Raw genomic sequence first — 20,908 nt, 5'->3', positions numbered from 1 at the left:
AAGAAAAAAGTAGAGGTTTATGTCTTTTTCTCCATAAATAAGCTCTTATTTCTAAAAAATATGATTAACCTAACGACCAGACTCTGTTATAAACAAATCCAAATATCATAGAAACACAATTGGGCATGCACACGCGAACTCCAATAAATCTCCACATTAGAAAAAATCAAATACTATAAAATCATATTAAGTCAATACTAAATTATCATAACTCTCTATAGTCCGATCATCTAGGATGATCTGGCCACTGAAAATCAATTGCTGCTCATTAACAGGAATATTAGACTTTTGATTCCAAGAACTGTAAGATCAGGCCTCACTCTAACAGAAAACCTCGGCTCGCTAGAATATTGGACATTTATCATTTTCGTCCAAGCTACCTGCAGCATGATCACCGCCAATTTCACTTCTAAAATTATATATAATATTATATATAATGGAAAGGATAGCAAAGATATATGCCGAGAAGGAAGCCTGCGCGCAAGTATAAATATCCCCAAGAGCAATAACATCAAGATGAGGAGACAAAGAAGCTGAATCACGCCCTCCAAATCCCTGATTTTGGACAGAGCCACTTACACGGGTGCTGTTTCCACCTAACGGGGCAAGAGCAGCAGCAACAACGCTTGTGCTATAGAAAATAATTTTCTTAAGCGAGATGGCTTTAGCCCCGTCCTTTATTATGTCTTCTCATGCTGCTGGTTTACTTGACCTTTTTAAGGTTTGATATACAATTTCAATAATTTAAAATTTTAAAAAACATTAAAATAAAGATAGCTTAAAAGACATCAAATACAAATGTCTGACATTTTACCTACTTCATAACCGACTGAGTTTACCATTCCACAACACAGAAAATGACCGAAAACATTTGACCGTTTCTGGTCAAACATCTTAACTGACCACCAATCCGGTCGATTATATGTGCACACGTGAAATTTGCGTCCAAGTGGCACCAGTTGGTAATGTAGGCCCCGGTTGTGCAAGTTTTTTGCACCAGTTAAAACCGATGAACGAGATGCTTAGTTTTATACATGTAACATGACCAATGTGCCTAAACCGCCTAAACCGACCACCTTTTTTGGTCGGTTTTAGGTATAAAATCGTACGTACTTTTATGGACGTAACCAACCATTTCGTAGGTCGGTTTTGTCCTTTTGTTTTTTGTAGTGATCAGACTAAAAAGATATGGTATGATCAAGTCCCAGAATTATATAACCTAGCAAAGCGATCGGGCGAGGGTAGGTTGGTGAAGTTACATGCTTAACATTTAAATCTTGAGAAAGATACGGAATGAATGTGCTGCCAAAAACGAAGAGGAAGTTAAGGAATAACGGAGAAGAAGGCGCAGATAATGAAACTGCAAAAGGCGAGGAAGGAGAGATATATAAGAACCCTAAAACATACTAAATATGTTTTTCTTGTGACCTAGCTACTTGCGTGTACAAGGTTATCTTGCAGTATAGGTGATGATCTTTCTGGCTGGCTGTGTACTGATTTAGTTAAGTGCAAGATTTTAACATGGTAATAATATATAAGTCACAGTCGCAGAGTGCTGTGTATAGAAATTAATGATGAATGTCTATTGTTGAAAATCTATATAACTCCAACTGCAGTTATAATAAGCTGATCACAAAAGCAATTAAATCTATAGAAAATAGGCCCTTTTTATCACAATTTATAAGTCTCAGGTAAATAAGATGAATTTTCAATGCTTTGTACACAAGAAGCAGATTTTAAAAATAAAGGCAACTCCAAACACAAACCCATCAATATTTGTACATAACAGAATACAGACTAGGTCCATTACCAAGAAGATTTTAGGTCTCGTGGACCCAGCAAGACATCAGAATGATCAAAAACGCTTTTAACCTCAGAATGATGCTGGCGCTTAGCTAATAACGTCTGTCGGCGATTGACAAGCCAGAGGCTGATCTCATTTTAGGAAGTTTCTGCTAGTGGTTCGGTACGTCTATGTTTCCTGTTACTCCCTCCCGTTTGAGCTTTAGGGCCTGCAGCACGTCGTTTCTTTCCAGAATTCTGAGGCATATCAGCTCTTTTTGCTTTTAGCTGCTGAATTCGTGCTAAAAGACTTTGAGGAGGATATTCAACTTCAAGCTGATGGTCTTTAATACATTTGACAACTGCTCTCAGGGAAGCTAGTTGTTTGCCTATTGCAATACCCTGTTACAAAATTTTGAACAAGTATGAAATCTGCAAGCAAAAAATTTACTGAAGCTAATTATACGATCTTTTAGCAAGAAATGGAACTTCTCCACAAGCTTATAATATGCGTGCCTGTTGGGCAAATGCTTATATTGCTAGCTTCCGGCTTATAAGGAAGAATGAGCTTCTTCGTACGGTTTGTGTACGGAAGTTAAGAGTCAAATCCTTACTTATAATAAGACAGAATCTAAGAAGTTGAAGATGCTAGTTTCTTTTGGTGGCTTATTTTTTTTAAAGAAAAATTTCATTTTACAAAAATGTGTAGGAACCCTTTAAAAGATAGTTTATATAATTTTATTATTAAAATAATTATTTTTGTATGCAATAAGTTGTAAATATCAAACAAATTATCCAAACACATAAATTAAAAGTTACTGTTCACTTATAGGGGAGCTTGTCACTTATAAGCAATAAGTACTTCTTTTAAGCTAAACCAAACTGAACATCTTTTTAGCTAGTCAGGCGAAATGGAAGACTAAAAAGAAAGTAGCAAGAAATGTTTTAAGAACATACTTCTGGTTCATCAGAGCTTTTCTGCACTTGTACTTTTTCAGCAAGCAAATTGCTGAAGCTTATATGATCGTTTAGAATCGGCACAGGCGGGAACTTCTCCACAAGCTTAAATCCATATATGTAACGAATGGCCATAAGCCGACGCCCCTTCTCAATGAGACTTGTTATAAAATCTGTTACCATTATTATCACATGAATGATATGGCATTAAAAACTTTCTCTAGGCTTAATCTCAAAGAATAAGTGTTACTTAATAACATTTACGACATAAGCATTGAATTATAAACTACAAAAGCGATTAAGAAAAACTTACCATTAACTTTTCCCATGTAATTAAGGAGCTGAAATAATTCTGAAATCTCTGTCGGCTGATTGATAACCTCAAAGAGACTGAAGAACTCTTCTGGATGAAAAGATGACTCTAATTTGTAGGATGCTAAAAGCTGCAAGAAAACAATGAACTCCTTTGAGCTCTTCATTTTTTCCTTCCATTGGCTCGCAAGTTTTAGTGCTGCCCTTTTATGATATGACTGAATATGAGGAGAAATTCTCCTCAACTGCTCCAACAAAAGGCTGGTGCTTCTACAAACTACATCCTCTTCAAACTCCTCAGCTTCCTTCTTCGAGTAAAAGCTTTGCAGTGCATCTAAGACCAGTTTTCCAGGCTCCTTTGATTTCCCAAGTGCCTCGTAAACTTCATCAGACATGGAATCAAGATCCCCTTTATGGTTGATCAAATATAAGAGCAAGCTGTTTCCATCCATGGTAACAGAAAACCTTATATCTGCATAAGAACCATCATCGCTCCATGGCTCGGGTTTTACAATTGAGTACTCCACACTGCTGGCTTCTTTGCTTTTCATTTCAAGCTCAGCCCAAGCTTTATTCATATTAGTCTCGTGAATTTGAATGATCTTCTCCTTAAATTCAACTTGTTTCTCCATCTCTATCACATTCCTCTTCGACAAATCAATCTCAACCAACATCTCGTCCAGTTCATCCTCGCGATTTTTTACTTCCTCTTTCTTTTTCATCACATTCATCATTTCCCCCATATAGTGATGCAATACCTGATCGAGTTTACTTTTATGATCATCAATACTCTTCTCCTTAATCTCAAGTTCTTTCTCCTTTGCTTCCACATTTTTCATTTTCAAATCATAATCAGCCATTAACTTGCCTAATTTAATCTCACGATTTTTAATACTCTTTTCTTTAATAGCCAATCCTTTCTCCTTCAACTTTACCTCCTCAAATCTGCCCTCAAGCCAACCCTTAATCCTCTCAACCTCCTTCCTCTCGGAACAAAACTTCTCGAAAACCCCTTCGATCAACTTCATCTGATCCTCAATCCTCTTCTCTCTCGCCTCAACATCTATCAGCCCACTCTCCAGATCCCCCTTGACAGAATCCAACTCCTTCATTTTCGACTCCAATTCCTCGTGCATTGCCTTCAAACCCCTCTCTCGACTCTCGACTTCCTCTAATCTCTCTCCCACACTTTTTGTAATTTCTTCAAGCTTTCGATGACTGCTTGTTACAGATTCCTGCACCGTATTCAACCGTTCCTGTCTCGATTGAATATCAGCGCAGCAATCTTGTACCCACCGTTGAGTGGAAGAATCTGCATGTTCGAGATTCTTCCACTCAACAAGCAGAGAATGCATAGCTTTCTCTACACGGGCTCTTCTGCTCTCACTCACTTCCATTGCACCGTTATATTTCTCTAGCAAATCCATAAACACACACAGTTATTTTAGTAACTACAAGATACACACGGATATTTGTATATATGACAAAGGTGAAAAGCTTCAGAAATCAGAAGATGATGATGACTAATTTGTAATTGTGTCTGCCTCGATATATCCGGCTCCTCACCCCGTTCCCAGCTTTATACTGAACTTGGATTCATGTGGACCCATGATTAGGAATTGTCTGCTGATGGAGCTAACATGTATTAATTTAAAAATATTCCAAAAATTATTCTAATATATTAACATTATTCGAATCCATGAGCTGTCATATAAAGATAAGTATTACTCCCGTTTTGAAATATAGATCGCTTGACTTTTTTGCACGCAATTCTAAGTGCTTTGACCACCTGCTAAAAATTATTATTTTCCAATTTTTTTTAATAAAAGTATTTGATATAAATTTTAGTCAGAAAAAGAAAGTTTCAAAAATAATGATTTTTAACATGCGGTCAAAGCACTTAGAAATACGTGAAAAAAGTCAAGCGACCTATATTTCAAAACAGAGGGAGTACATTGTAACATTGTTGTAGGTGCTATATTTTGAAATCTTATTATAATATATATCTTTGACATCAACGGAACTCATTATATTTTGGATGCTGAATTAATTTTTACAATTTTTTTTAAGTATAAAAAATAATTTTTTTAAGCGAGAGGGCTTTGGCCCAGCCCTTTACTAGGTCTTCTCATGCTGCTGGTCTTCTCAAATACAAATGACTAAAACTAGTGTACATCAATCACCTCTAAATGTAACATGTCTCTCCTAAATCACATTATCCACCCGAGGCCCCTGACCCACTCAATGCATCTTTGGGTCTACTAAAATTATACTCCCTCCGTCCCATTTTAGTTGTTATCTTTAGTTTTGTGCCGGTCACTGAGATTTATTAATATTTTATCAATTGAAAAAATAAAAAATATATGTCACCAAAAATAACTTTTAATCTACTTTAAGATGTAATTTTTAATATTTTAAAATAATAAAAGAATGATTTATAATATCTGGTCAAAGATTAGTCAATTTGACCAACAAAAATGAAGATGTGACAACTAAAATGGGACGAATATAGTATTAAACTTTCAAAAAGCCGAGAGACTTGAGACAAGTTTAAGAGCCAACACTAGGCTTTATCCCATCCACTAAACCCCACCTAGACCTTGTGGGGTATGTCTTTGAGACCCACAAACCACCCCATTATCTTAAAAGTATCGTTTTGTATTTTATTTTGTATTTATTGATTTGTACTAAAACACGACTTTTTCTATATAATTGAATATTATTTAGTAGAAAATAATAAATTTCAACCAACAACCATAATAAAAAGATAATATAAATATTGTAAAACTATTAAATTTTATAATTTTTTATTTATATCTGCCTCATGTTCATATGTGAAAATAAGAGATCTCGAATTTAGTTGTGCATTAAACTTTTCTTCTAGTTGAATCTAAAGTAAAATTTAAAACATGATATTTCAAAAATTAGTGCCTTTATTATTTTTTAGTTTCTTATAAGAAAAGTTAAATTTTAAAAATTTCAACATGATTATTTTTTGTTATGAAATTTACTTTGTATTCTTTTAACATATTTTATTAGAATAATTGTAGATCTTAATTATGAAATGTTAATTCTATAAATCTTGTTTTTTTCATAAAATATTGAATTTTACAAATAAGTGTATTTATATAGCGAGAAGGTATAAGTTATTTGATCTAGCGTGCAATATGAGTCTAATAAATACTTTTAAATATTTACAGAAAGTAGGTATAACTTATTTTGTCCACATCTAGAAATATTAGTCTTACAAGCTAATTTTTTTAAGAAGGACGGTTATGATGCTTTGTCTACATATTAGTATTGATATACAAACTATCATTATATTATACATACGATTATAAATAAAATGATTAGTTTATACTCTTAATTATCCACCTATACAAATGATATTCATATTGAGTTATTGTTAATATCAAGATTGCGTAGTAAAATTAACTTTACAATCTTAATTAGTTTTAGCTTGAGAAGATGATGATGAGTAATTTGTCTCTCTATATATATACGCCTCACCCGGTTCTCAGCTTTATACTGAACTTTGATATTATGTAGACCCAGATATTAAGAATTGTATGCTGGTGGGACTAACATGTTTTTTAAAAAGTTCAAAAAATTATTCTAATGCATTAATATTATTCGAATTTATATATACTATACCATAGATTGCATTTAGCAACCCCTAAAAATAGTTGCTATATTATAAAAAAGCATTGCAATAGCTTCTATTGCAACAATTTTCAAAAAATCAACCGTTAAATTTGCCCCCGTTGCCATAGGACCCTTTTTGCAATGAATTAACATATGTATTGCAACATGGCCACATATTGCAACAACTTTTTCTCTATAGCAATGCTATTTAAATCATTGATGTTGCAACAAAATTTGCAACACTTTATTTTGATTTAAACATTGCATAGAGCACCTGTGGCAACAAATTTTGGTACTAATGTATTGTTATTTTAGTGAATTATAATAGAAAAAGCAACCTCTAAGGCAACATTATAATGACATATTGCAACATTATGAATTAAAAAAAATAGACATGACCATTTCATAAATATATCAATCCATCAATTTAATGGTTCAACACCAACACATTCAAAACAATACTTAGACTGTAACCAACCACAAGCTAATGCCAGAAGCAAGTCCTAGGGTCTGTTTGGGATTGCGGTTGAAAATTGCTGTTGCTGTGAGTAAAACTGCTGTTTAAAAAATAAGAGCTTATTTAAGAAAAAGGTAGAGGTTTATGTATTTCTCTCCAGAAATAAGCTCATATTTCTAAAAAATATGATTAACCAAACTACCACACTCTATTATAAACAAATCCAAATATCATAGAAACACAATTGGGCATGCACAAGCGAGTGCTCTAATAAATCTCCACATTAGAAAAATGAAATACTTATATAAAATCATATTAAAGTCAATACTAAATTACCATAACTCTCTATATAGTCCGATCATCTAGGAGAGGATCTGGCTACTGAAAATCAATTGCTGCTCATTAACAGGAATATTTTGTTCCACATTTATTAGACCTTTGGTTTCAAGAACCGTAAGATCAGGCCTCACTCTAATAGAAAACCTCGGCTCGCTAGAATATTGGACATTTATCAATATTTCGTTGACGGTTCCGTCCAAGCTACCTGCAGCAAGATCGCCGCCAATTTCACTTTTAAAATTATATATAATATATATAATGGAATAGATAGCAAATATATATGCAGAATAGGAAGCCTCATTCTATAGTGTGTGCGCGCAAATATAAATATCTCCAAGAGCAATACCATCAAGATGAGGAGAAAAAGAAGCTGAATCACGACCTCCAAATCCCTGATTTTGGACAGCGCCACTTACACGGGTGCTGTTTCCACCGAACGGGGCAAGAGCAGCAGCAACAACGCTTGTGCTATAGAAAATAATTTTCTTAAGCGAGAAGGCTTTAGCCCCGTCCTTTACTATGTCTTCTCATTCTCAATTTGACCTTCTTAAAGTTTGATATACAATTTCAATAATTTTTAACTTTAAAATATTTAAAAGCATTAAAATAAAGATAGCTTAAAAGACATCAAATACAAATGTCGACATTTCCGTTGGTAACAGTTTACCAATCAGGATATTACTAACATATTGTTTCGTTGGTAATTTCATTGGCATTTCGTTTTAGTGACGGGATTTCATGTTTACCAACAAAAAATTCCTTTGGGAATCTCGGTTTTTCTTGTAGTGCGTCTAAATGCAAATTTAAAATACAAATCACCCACCCGAGACCCTATTCTGACGTACTCCACTAAAACCTTAATAAACTCCGAAAAAACCTGACAGAGGCTTACAAGCTTAAGAACCAACACTAGGCTCCATCCCATCCACTAAACCCCACCTAGACCTTGTAGCTCCTGGTACTTCCTTGAGACCCATAAACCACCCCATCATCTTCAAAATATCGATTTGTATTTAATTTTGTATTTAGTGATTTATACTAGAACACGACTCTTTCTATATATTTGAATATTATTTACTAGAAAATAATAAAATTCAACTAGCAATCATACTAAAAAGATAATATAAATATCGTAAAGTATTAAATTTTATGATTTTTTTATATATACCTAATTCATGTGTCATACTTGTAAATAAGAGATCTTGAATTTAGTTGTGCATTAAAATTTTCTTCTAGTTGAATCTAAAATAAAATTTAAGACACGATATTTTAAAATTTTAATGCCTTAATATTTTTTTTAGTTTTTCATAAGAAAAGTTAAATTTCAAAAAAATTCAAAATGATTATCTTTTGTTATGAAATTTACTTTATATTCTTTTAACATATTTTATTAGAATAATGTAGATCTTAATTATTAAATGTTAATTCTATAAATCTTGTTTTTTTTTCATCATAAAACATTGAATTTTACAAATAAGTTTATTTATATAGCGAGCAGGTATATGTTATTTGATCTAGCATGCAATTTGAGTCTAATAAATACTTTTAAATATTTACAGAAAGTAGGTATAACTTATTTTGTCCACATCTAGAAAAATTATGGGTTAATTATCAAACTCATCACTGAAGTGGACAAATGCTATCAATTTCATCACTGATCTCCACCGGGTCTTAAGTTGCTCACTAAACTCACTTAATGGTACCGGCTCACTAAACTCACTTAATGGTACCAAACTCATCACTTCCGTTAAAAAAAAGTAACGGAGGTTAGACGGAGTGACAGATTGGCGGTTGACGTGGCACATTAATAAAAAGACCGAAGAAAAACAATTGAAAGAAAATATAAAAAAAGTAGAAAATAGAAATGCCACATAATTTGAAGTTTATATGGAAATAAAGTATGCAAACTTTTTATTAAATTGATTTTAGGATATAATTATCTAAATAAACGTATCGAACTAAATTTTAATATATAATTTACTAAACAATTAAGATTAACTTTTATGTTTTTTATTAGATTATAATTATATTTGAATAACATTGAAATGTTTTCTCTTTTAATAAATTTTATTTATGTGAATATTATTGTTGGCAAAAAAATATTTTCAAATTTTTTTTATACCACCAACTTTTTAAAATTTTAAGAAAAATCCAGAGATAGAACATAAAGAAATTCATTTCGATTTTTAACACTTCTATTTCTTTTGGAGTTTCTCATACCCAACAAAAACATGAAAATTAATATATGTAAATTTAACATATAAAGCAACACACATTGTCCAAATCTTCAAAAACAACACATAATGTTTAAAAATATTTTTTTGCCAACAATAATATTCACATAAATAAAATTTATTAAAAGAGAAAACATTTCAATATTTTTCAAAAAAAATTATAATCTAATAAAAAATATAAAAGTTAATCTTAATTGTTTAGTTAATTATATATTAAAATTTAGTTCCATACATTTATTTAGATAATTATATACTAAAATCAATTTAATAAAAAGTTTGCATACTTTATTTCCATATAAACTTCAAATTATGTTGCATTTCTATTTTCTACTTTTTTTTATTTTCTTTCAATTGTTTTTCTTCCGTCTTTTTTATTAATGTGCCACGTCAACCGCCAATCTGTCACTCCGTCTAACCTCCGTTACTTTTTTTAACGGCAGTGATGAGTTTGATCCCATCAAGCGAGTTTAGTGAGCAACTTGAAACCCGGTGGAGATGAAGTTGACACCATTTGTCCACTTCAGTGAGTTTGATAATTAACCCGAAAATGAATTATTTATATTCTTAATTGTCCATCCACACGTGATATTCATATTGAGTTATTGTTCATGAATATCAAAATTGCTTAGTAAAATTAACTTTACAAACTTAATTAGTTATAACTTCAGAAGATGATGATGAGTAATTGGGTCATTTAATATTTCTAATCAGTTTTGGAGAAAATGCCCAAATCGAACCAAAGACAATCCGTCCAAAGAGCGCACAAAAGCCCTGCATGCTAGCATTGACTTTCCAGGTCAAGGGGATTCCTTATGCATAAGAATGCATAAGGAACTTTCTGCTAGTGGTTTGGTACGTCTACCTTTCTTGTTACTCCCTCCCCTTTGAGCTTTAGGGCCAAGATCTGAGCCTGCAGCCCGTCGTTTCTTTCCAGAATTCTGAGACATATGAGCTCTTTTTGCTTTTAGCTGCTAAATTCATGGTAAAAGACTTTCAGGAGGATATTCAACTTCAAGCTGATAGTCCTTAATACACTTAACAACTGCTCTCAGGAAACCTAGTTGTTTGCCTATTGCAATACCCTGCTACAAAATTTTGAACAAGTATATATGAAATCAGCAAGCAAGAAAATTAATACTGAAGCTTATATGATCTTTTAGCAAGAGAAATGGAACTTCTCCACAAGCTTATATGCATGCCTGTTTGGCAAATGCTTATATTGCTAGCTTCCGGCTTATAAGGAAGAATGAGCTTCTTGTATGATTTGTGTAAAGAAGTTAAGAGCCAAATCCTGACTTATAAGACAGAATCTAAGAAAATGCTAGTTTCGTTTGGTGGCTTATTTTATTTAAAAAAAAATTGATTTTACACAAATGTGTAGGAACACTTCAAAAGATAGTTTATAATATTTTATTATTAAAATAATAATTTTTATAAGCAATAAGTTGTAAATATCAAACAAATTATCCAAACACATAAATTAAAAGTTACTGTACGTTCACTTATAGGGTGCTTGTCAAACTGATCTTTTTAGGCAGTTGAAATGGAATACTAAAATGAAAGTGGCAAGAAATGTTTTAAGAACATACTTCTGGTTCATCAGAGCTTTTCTGCACTTGTACTTTTTCAGCAAGCAAATTGCTTAAGCTTATATGATCGTTTAGAATCGGCACAGGTGGGAACTTCTCCACAAGCTTGAATCCATATATGTAACGAATGGCCATAAGCCGGTGCCCCTTCTCAATGAGACTTGTTATAAGATCTGTTACCATTATAATCACATGAATGATATGGCATTAAAAACTTTCTATAGGCTTAATCTCAAAGAACAAGTGTTACTTAACATTTACGACATATGCTTTAAATTGTGAACTACAAAAGCGATTAAGATCAAAAACTTACCTCTAGTTTTTCCCATGTAATTAAGGAGCTGAAATAATTCTGAAATATCTGTCGGATGATTGATAACCTCAAAGAGACTGAAGAACTCTTCTGGATGAAAAAAAGACTCTAATCTGTAGGATGCTAAAAGCTGCAAATAAACAATGATGAACTCCATTGAGCTCTTCATTTTTTCCTTCCATTGGCTCGCAAGTTTTAGTGCTGCATTTTTATAATATGACTGAACATGAGGAGAAATTCTCCTCAACTGCAACCTCTTCAAACTCCTCAGCTCCTCCTCCTTTTTATTTTTAGTGCTTGTCCTCTTCCTTATGCTTCTTCAACTTATGAGCCATCATCCCCTCGAACTTGATTATCCCCTCTTGCTTGCGTATCGCTGTCATCCTTTCTGCCTCGAGCCTTTGCTCTTCACGATAGTGATCAGGTTGCATGAACATGATAGTGGCTTTGTCCTCATATGGCATTTCATCCCAAATTTCATCTGGGATTTCAAAAATCCCACAGGTAATGTTGTCGATGGTTACTGTTTCGTTGTGGTGGTGACATATGATTTTCATTGTGTGTTGGTTTTCTGATTAAGGTTTTGATATTAATTTTGATTAACTAATTAGTGTCCTTTTTATAGCACAAGAGTTAAGCAAGTGAAAAGTCTAATATTAATTACAGTCATCCAATCCCAAGAGTCATACCCTTCCAGTTAATTCAAAGAGTGTATTCCCAATAGGCCAATAGTCATACCCTTGACTGCCTAGGTAATTAACTTAATTTTGAAATATTATCAAGGTTAATTTTATTTGAATATTGATATCAGTCAACTACTTTAATTGATTTTTGAAGATCACTACTTTAACTAATGTAACTGGTTAGAATGATAGTATTGTGTGTTGTGGAGCTGATGCAAATTAAAGACGAAGATTCTGATGTTTTGAAAGGTACCGTTGACGGGGCTGGTTTTTATCAGACAACTTGCGAATAAATGGTTCTATCTATTTCAAGTTTTCCGATATAAAACTCGTTCCGTCATTGCAAATACAAAGACAAATGCATTTAGGAAGATGAAAATAAAAAGATAATTAAATAGTTGTTGGTCGTAGATAATGGTAACGAAATGAAATAGAGCGCAACAGCGTTACTACCGACCAATGTGCCTAAACCGACCAGGTTACAACCGACCACCTTTTTTGGTCGGTTTTAGGTATAAAACCGTACGTTTATGGACGTAACCAACCATTGCGGACGGTCGGTTTTGTCATGTTTGTTTTTAGTGACCAGACTAAAAAGATATGGTATGATCAAGTCCCAGAATTATATAACCTAGAGGGTAGGGTGGTGAATTTACACGCTTAACATTTAAATCTTGAGAAAGATACGGGATGAATGTGCTGCCAAAAACGAAGAGGAAGTCAAGGAATAATGGAGAAGAAGGCGCAGATAATGAAACTGCAAAAGGCGCAGATATGTTTTTTTCTTGTGATCTACTTGCGTGTACAAGGTTATCTTGCAGTATAGGTGATGATCTTTCTGGCTGGCTGTGTACTGATTTAGTTAAGGGCAAGGTTTTAACATGGTAATAATAAGTCACAGTCGCAGAGTGTTGTGTATAGAAATTAATAATGAATGTCTTTTGTTGAAAATCTATATAATTCCATCTGCAGTATAATAAGTTGACACGAGCAATTAAATCAATTGAAAATAAGGTGAATACCCTTTTTGGATACCCTTTTTATCACAATTTATAAGTCTCAGGTAAATAAGATGAATTTTCAATGCTTTGTACACAAGAAGCAGGTTTTAAAAATAAAGGACAGGCAACTCCAAACACAAACACATCAATATTTGTACATAACAGAATACAGACTAGGTCCATTACCAAGAAGATTTTAGGTCTCGTGGACCCAGCAAGACATCAGAATGATCAAAAACGCTTTTAACCTCAGAATGATGGTGGGGCTTAGCTAATAACGTCTGTCGGCGATTGACAAGCCAGAGGCTGATCATTTTAGGAAGTTTCTGCTAGTGGTTCGGTACGTCTACGTTTCCTGTTACTCCCTCCCGTTTGAGCTTTAGGGCCTGCAGCACGTCGTTTCTTTCCAGAATTCTGAGGCATATCAGCTCTTTTTGCTTTTAGCTGCTGAATTCGTGCTAAAAGACTTTCAGGAGGATATTCAACTTCAAGCTGATGGTCTTTAATACACTTGACAACTGCTCTCAGGGAAGCTAGTTGTTTGCCTATTGCAATACCCTGTCACAAAATTTTGAACAAGTATGAAATCAGCAAACAAAAAATTTACTGAAGCTAATTATACGATCTTAAGTTTAGCAAGAAATGGAACTTCTCCACATGCTTATATGCATGCCTGTTTGGCAAATGCTTATATTGCTAGCTTCCGGCGCTTATAAGGAAGAATGAGCTTCTTCGTACAGTTTGTGTAAAGAAGTTAAGAGCCAAATCCTTACTTATAAGACAGAATGTAAGAAGTCGAAGATGCTAGCTTCTTTTGGTGGCTAATTTTTTTTTTAAGAAAAATTTGATTTTACAAAAATGTGTAGGAACCCTTTAAAAGATAGTTTATAAAATTTAATTATTAAAATAATTATTTTTATATGCAATAAGTTGTAAATATCAAACAAATTATCCAAACACATAAATTAAAAGTTACTGTTCACTTATAGGGGAGCTTGTCACTTATAAGCAATAAGTACTTCTTTTAAACTAAACCAAACTGAACATCTTTTTAGCTAGGCAGGCGAAATGGAAGACTAAAAAGAAAGTAGCAAGAAATGTTTTAAGAACATACTTCTGGTTCATCAGAGCTTTTCTGCACTTGTACTTTTTCAGCAAGCAAATTGCTGAAGCTTATATGATCGTTTAGAATCGGCACAGGCGGGAACTTCTCCACAAGCTTAAATCCATATATGTAACGAATGGCCATAAGCCGGCGCCCCTTCTCAATGAGACTTGTTATAAAATCTGTTACCATTATAATCACATGAATGATATGGCATTAAAAACTTTCTCTAGGCTTAATCTCAAAGAATAAGTGTTACTTAATAACATTTACGACATAAGCATTGAATTATAAACTACAAAAGCGATTAAGAAAAACTTACCATTAACTTTTCCCATGTAATTATGGAGCTGAAATAATTCTGAAATCTCTGTCGGCTGATTGATAACCTCAAAGAGACTGAAGAACTCTTCTGGATGAAAAGATGACTCTAATTTGTAGGATGCTAAAAGCTGCAAGAAAACAATGAACTCCTTTGAGCTCTTCATTTTTTCCTTCCATTGGCTCGCAAGTTTTAGTGCTGCCCTTTTATGATATGACTGAATATGAGGAGAAATTCTCCTCAACTGCTCCAACAAAAGGCTGGTGCTTCTACAAACTACATCCTCTTCAAACTCCTCAGCTTCCTTCTTCGAGTAAAAGCTTTGCAGTGCATCTAAGACCAGTTTTCTAGGCTCCTTTGATTTCCCAAGTGCCTCGTAAACTTCATCAGACATGGAATCAAGATCCCCTTTATGGTTGATCAAATATAAGAGCAAGCTGTTTCCATCCATGGTAACAGAAAACCTTATATCTGCATAAGAACCATCATCGCTCCATGGCTCGGGTTTTACAATTGAGTACTCCACACTGCTGGCTTCTTTGCTTTTCATTTCAAGCTCAGCCCAAGCTTTATTCATATTAGTCTCGTGAATTTGAATGATCTTCTCCTTAAATTCAACTTGTTTCTCCATCTCTATCACATTCCTCTTCGACAAATCAATCTCAACCAACATCTCGTCCAGTTCATCCTCGCGATTTTTTACTTCCTCTTTCTTTTTCATCACATTCATCATTTCCCCCATATAGTGATGCAATACCTGATCGAGTTTACTTTTATGATCATCAATACTCTTCTCCTTAATCTCAAGTTCTTTCTCCTTTGCTTCCACATTTTTCATTTTCAAATCATAATCAGCCATTAACTTGCCTAATTTAATCTCACGATTTTTAATACTCTTTTCTTTAATAGCCAATCCTTTCTCCTTCAACTTTACCTCCTCAAATCTGCCCTCAAGCCAACCCTTAATCCTCTCAACCTCCTTCCTCTCGGAACAAAACTTCTCGAAAACCCCTTCGATCAACTTCATCTGATCCTCAATCCTCTTCTCTCTCGCCTCAACATCTATCAGCCCACTCTCCAGATCCCCCTTGACAGAATCCAACTCCTTCATTTTCGACTCCAATTCCTCGTGCATTGCCTTCAAACCCCTCTCTCGACTCTCGACTTCCTCTAATCTCTCTCCCACACTTTTTGTAATTTCTTCAAGCTTTCGATGACTGCTTGTTACAGATTCCTGCACCGAATTCAACCGTTCCTGTCTCGATTGAATATCAGCGCAGCAATCTTGTAACAGTCGTTGAGTGGAAGAATCTGCATGTTCGAGATTCTTCCACTCGACAAGCAAAGAATGCATAGCTTTCTCTACACGGGCTTTTCTGCTCTCACTCACTTCCATTGCACCGCTAAATTTCAATCCATAAACACATAAAAACACACACACGGTTATTTTCGTAACTATAAGATACACACGGATATATGTATATATGACAAAGGCGAAAAGCTTCAATTCAGAAGATGATGACGACTGATTTGTAATTGTGTCTGCCTCGATATATCCGGCTCCCAGCTTTATACTGAACTTGGATGATGTGTACCCAGAATTAGGAATTGTATGCTGACTAACAAGTATTTTTAAAGATATTCAAAAAATTATTCTAATACAGTAACATTATTCAAATCTATGAGGTGTAATATATATAAAGATAAGTTTTATAATAACATTGTTTTAAGTGTCATATTTCGTTGAATTCATTATATTTTTTGGTACTAAATTAATTTTATAAAATAATTATTTTAAGCGAGATAGCTTTAGCCCAGCCCTTTACTAGGTCCTTTCATGATGCTAGCCTACTTGACCTTTTTAAAGTTTGATATACAATTTGCATAATTTTTAACTTAAAAGTTTTAAATAGCATTACTGAAATAGAGATAAACTAAAAAAATATCAAATACAAACAACTAAATACAAATCAAATTAAATACAAATCAAGAGAAACTAGTTCTATATACACTCAATCACCCCTAAATGTTACATGTCATCTCCTAAATAAAATCGCACATCCGAAACCCCATTTTGACCGGAATCCACTAAAATTTTAATAAACTTCGAAACAGCTTGAGAGAGGCTTCAGGCAAGCTTAAGAGCCAACACTAGGCCCCATCCCCATCGACGAACTAACTTAGCGACTGAAAGCATGACAAAAGTATAGCAATCACCTCAACGACAAAAATTTAAGAGCTCGATATATATCCTCTGCAAGTTTGTAACAGTAATTTTTGTTGGTAATATCATGAATATTTTATCCGAACTTATATGAACTCTGTTCTATTATCTACTATAAGCTTGCTGTCAGTTTGAACACATTTGGGCATGTGATTATAATATCATGTATGAGATTGATTTGATGATATAAATTGATAAGGTATTATCAATTTAAATAAACATTAGCGTGTTGGAACTTAATCTAAATTAATGTTTAAATATTTTAAGCTGTTCCTTGAAAACAACAGCCAGAATAGGTAAGTATTTTTAGGAAGTTATGGGATAAACCAGTAGTAGTGGAAATGTGCTAGGAGTCAGTAGGATAGTTGCTATTTTCATGGAGCCACGTTTGTGGAATTTGTTCTATTTAAGTCATATGTAATCATTCAATTTTAATAAGATGAGAAGTGCAGTTCATGGCATTCTATTTTTCTTTTCTGTGCACATTCTCATCAACATCAATTTGTTGATGCACTTCTCATCAACATCCAATTCATTGGAGCACTTCTCTCCATGTGCACATAATCACTCAAAATTATAAATTAAAAATTTCTTCCATGACCACTTGTGTCATGATTTTCTTCTCAGAGACTTCTCCGGCATCGCCTCATCTTTCTCGGCAGCCACATACTACACATGTAGCTTTGCCACCATCATGCCACTGCCTGCAATAGTTTTTTTTCTTGCAGCACAGCCACCACGAGGACCGCCTCCACCAGCAGTGGCTTCATCACCGTCAGCGGCTTCACCACCGCCGGTGGCGGAGCAACCTCGCTCTGATACCAAGTGTGGAGGCTCAGACTTATTAACAAATTGATGGTGGTGAGAAGTGCATCACAGATGAAGAGAAGTGCTTCATAAATCTTGTTTAGACAAGTTTAGATTAAGGGGGAGATTGTTGGAAAATTAATCTAAACTTTGTTTTATTGTTTTATGTTTTGAATGTTTTATTTTATTTAGTTAAATAAACATTAGCGTGTTGGAACTTAATCTAAATTAATGTTTAAATATTGTAAGCTGTTCCTTGAAAACAGCAGCCAGAATATATAGGTGAGTATTTTTAGGAAGTTATGGGATAAACTGGAAATGTACTAGGAGTCAGTAGGATAGTTGCTATTTTCATGGAGCCACGTTTGTGGGATTTATTCTATTTAAGTCATATGTAATCATATCATTCAATTTTAATAAGATGAGAAGTGCAGTTCATAGCATTCTATTTTTCTTTTCTGTGCACATTATATACACATAATAAGTCTGAGTCTCCACACTTTCATTTCATTCAGAATATTAAATACATGGAATATATATATAATATCAATTGGTAAAGTGTTTGTGTCAAAATTTTACTAGTTCGCAGCTACGATCTAACAATAAGAAAAAAAAATCTTATAACAGAAAAAATAATAAAAATTAGATATCAAATTTAATAGTCCGCTGTAGTGGGCAAAATTCTAGTGTAAATTTATTTCGTAGCGGGCAAAATTCTAGTATAAATTTATTCCAGACCATTCTCAACCTGTGGATTAAACCCAATCCAGATTAAAACATATCAATAGAAAACAATTCACCCATTAATTACTTTTAAAACAGAGAGAGGGAGACGATAAAGATGATAGGTTCGTGGCTTGTCGAGTGCATTCTCTTACAATATTATTTATATTTTGCATGTATGTATCATGTTTTTATTTGTATTCGATTGAAACATTTCTGTAAGAGTAGTTTGTATCATGGTGGTGGATTTGTTTCAACTCCTTACACCAGACTAAAAAGACTAAAAAGATATGGTCCCAGAAGTATATAACCTAGCAATTAAGAGATCGGGTGAGGGTGGGGTGGTGAGGTTACATATATGCTTAATTAACATTTAAATCTTGAGAAAGATACGGAATGAATGTGCTGGCAAGAACGAAGAGGACGTTAAGGAATAATGGAGAAGAAGGCGCAGATAATGGAACTGAAAAAGGCGAGGACGGAGAGATATACAAGAACCCTAAAACATATATACTAAATATGTTTTTCTTGTGACCTACAATTGCGAGTTACTTTACCATGCTTCCCTTAGTCTTTCACATTTGAAAGTGGAAATGTAAAAGTAAAATGAATGTGCATGGTAGTTATTTTTACTTGAAATGAAAAATAGTATACTATTTTCTATTAGAATTATAAATTTGAAGTATATGACATTGATTTTTCAAGAAATTAAGGAGTGAATTGCTTAGAGCTGATAGGAAAAATCTTGCACGAGCAATCTCACTGAAATTCTAGTTGTGCTTTTAAGAAAGAATTAATTTAGTCCTTCAATATAAGCCTTGGGTGGATCATTAAAACCCCGCCTAATTTTTTAAAAAGCTTGTATCTTGTTAAATTTTTATTATTATTCTTTTCTCTAAAATGTTTGAATTTTTTTGAGATTGTTTTCAAACCCATTCTACGATCACATAGTTGCATTGTTTTTAAATAATAGTAAGTTATAGAATTAATTTGAGTGAAGATTTGCCTTCCCTTGTTGATTATGATGTTTCATCACTTCCTATTGAAAATGCAATGGATGAGCTTATCTCAATAAAGAGAAAAAAGTTGTAGGGTTTCGAATATCAAACACAACAAAAAACATTAAACATAATTATTAAATCAAAACTTTCTATTGAAATTTTAACAAAGGATAACAATTAGAGCTGCTTGCTAACTTAGATTACCAAGTATCTTGGAACACATGATCTATGCGGTATACACACAAACACTTTTATCCAGGGATTTCTTGTGTACTAGCACCAACCTCAACGCCCTCTCCATCTCTTGCTTAAAACCCATAGGTTTTATGAAAAATATTATTCTTGATTCTCATCCATAAAAGTGGATATAAGTTAAGTCTCACTTAGTCATTAACATAAATTAAAAGTACTGGCTCTCATCTAATATTGAGTTGATGTATAAATCCGAATTTCTAATTGTTTTTGACGAATAAACCAGTAGGAGCCATGTCATGCCACTTAAGCCTCCATGTAATATAGATTTATCTCCGACCATTCTCAACCTGTGTATTAAACCCAATCTAATTAAAACCATATCAATAGAAAACCATTAACCCAATTACAATTTAAAATAGAGAGAGGAAGGTGATAAAGATAATTGGTTGGTGGCTTGTCGAGTGCATTATCTTACAATTTTATTTATATTTTTCATGTATGTATCAGATTTTTATTTGTATTCGATTAAAACATGTCTGTAAGAGTAGTGTTGTATGACAGTGGTGGATTTGTTTCAACTCCTTACACCAGACTAAAAAGACTAAAAAGATCTGGTCCCAGAAGTATATAACCTAGCAAAGAGATCGGGTGAGGGTGGGGTGGTGAGGTTACATATATGCTTAATTAACATTTAAATCTTGAGAAAGATACGGAATGAATGTGCTGGCAAGAACGAAGAGGACGTTAAGGAATAATGGAGAAGAAGGCACAGATAATGAAACTGCAAAAGGCGAGGAAGGAGAGATATATAAGAACCCTAAAACATACTAAATATGTTTTTCTTGTGACCTACAATTGTGAGAGTTACTTTACCGTGCTTCCCTTACTCTTTCACATTGAAAGTGGAAGATATGCGTGCTTGTTGCTTGTGGTGCTTTTCTTTGCTGCAGGATATATCTGTAGCAATCACCTCTTCTAATGTTGGATTTGACGCCTGTGATAGCCAGTGGAAACGGATTATCTTGCACTATAAAGGTGATGTTTCTGGCAGGCTGTGTACTAATTTAATTAGGTGCAAGGTTTTAACATGGTAATAATAAGTCACAGCGTATAGAAATTAATAATGAATGCTTATTCTTGAAAATCTATATAACTCCATCTGCAGTAATGATAAGTTGACACGAGCAATTAAATCAATAGAAAATAAGGTGAATACCCT

General features: G+C 33.6%; 2 protein-coding genes across 2 annotated transcripts; both read right to left on the bottom strand.

Moving 5' to 3' along the window:
- Positions 1 to 1,941: 1,941 nt before the first annotated feature.
- LOC108223065 (FRIGIDA-like protein 3) lies at positions 1,942 to 4,448 on the bottom strand. Its single transcript, XM_017397127.2, has 3 exons — positions 3,053 to 4,448; positions 2,740 to 2,912; positions 1,942 to 2,184 (listed from the first exon to the last, which is right to left on the bottom strand). The coding sequence occupies exons 1-3, from the start codon at positions 4,446 to 4,448 to the stop codon at positions 1,942 to 1,944; spliced, it is 1,812 nt and encodes a 603-aa protein (XP_017252616.1).
- Positions 4,449 to 11,918: 7,470 nt separating this feature from the next.
- Positions 11,919 to 16,135, bottom strand: LOC108223058 (FRIGIDA-like protein 3). The gene is made up of 4 exons (XM_017397113.2): positions 14,740 to 16,135; positions 14,427 to 14,599; positions 13,657 to 13,870; positions 11,919 to 12,109 (listed from the first exon to the last, which is right to left on the bottom strand). The coding sequence occupies exons 1-4, from the start codon at positions 16,133 to 16,135 to the stop codon at positions 11,919 to 11,921; spliced, it is 1,974 nt and encodes a 657-aa protein (XP_017252602.2).
- Positions 16,136 to 20,908: the final 4,773 nt, after the last annotated feature.

The sequence above is a fragment of the Daucus carota genome, chromosome 1 (genome assembly GCF_001625215.2).
Source record: "Daucus carota subsp. sativus chromosome 1, DH1 v3.0, whole genome shotgun sequence".
Lineage (NCBI taxonomy): Eukaryota > Viridiplantae > Streptophyta > Magnoliopsida > Apiales > Apiaceae > Daucus > Daucus carota.
Note: the sequence above shows the minus strand (reverse complement) of the source record. Positions and strands in the feature narration are given on the sequence as shown.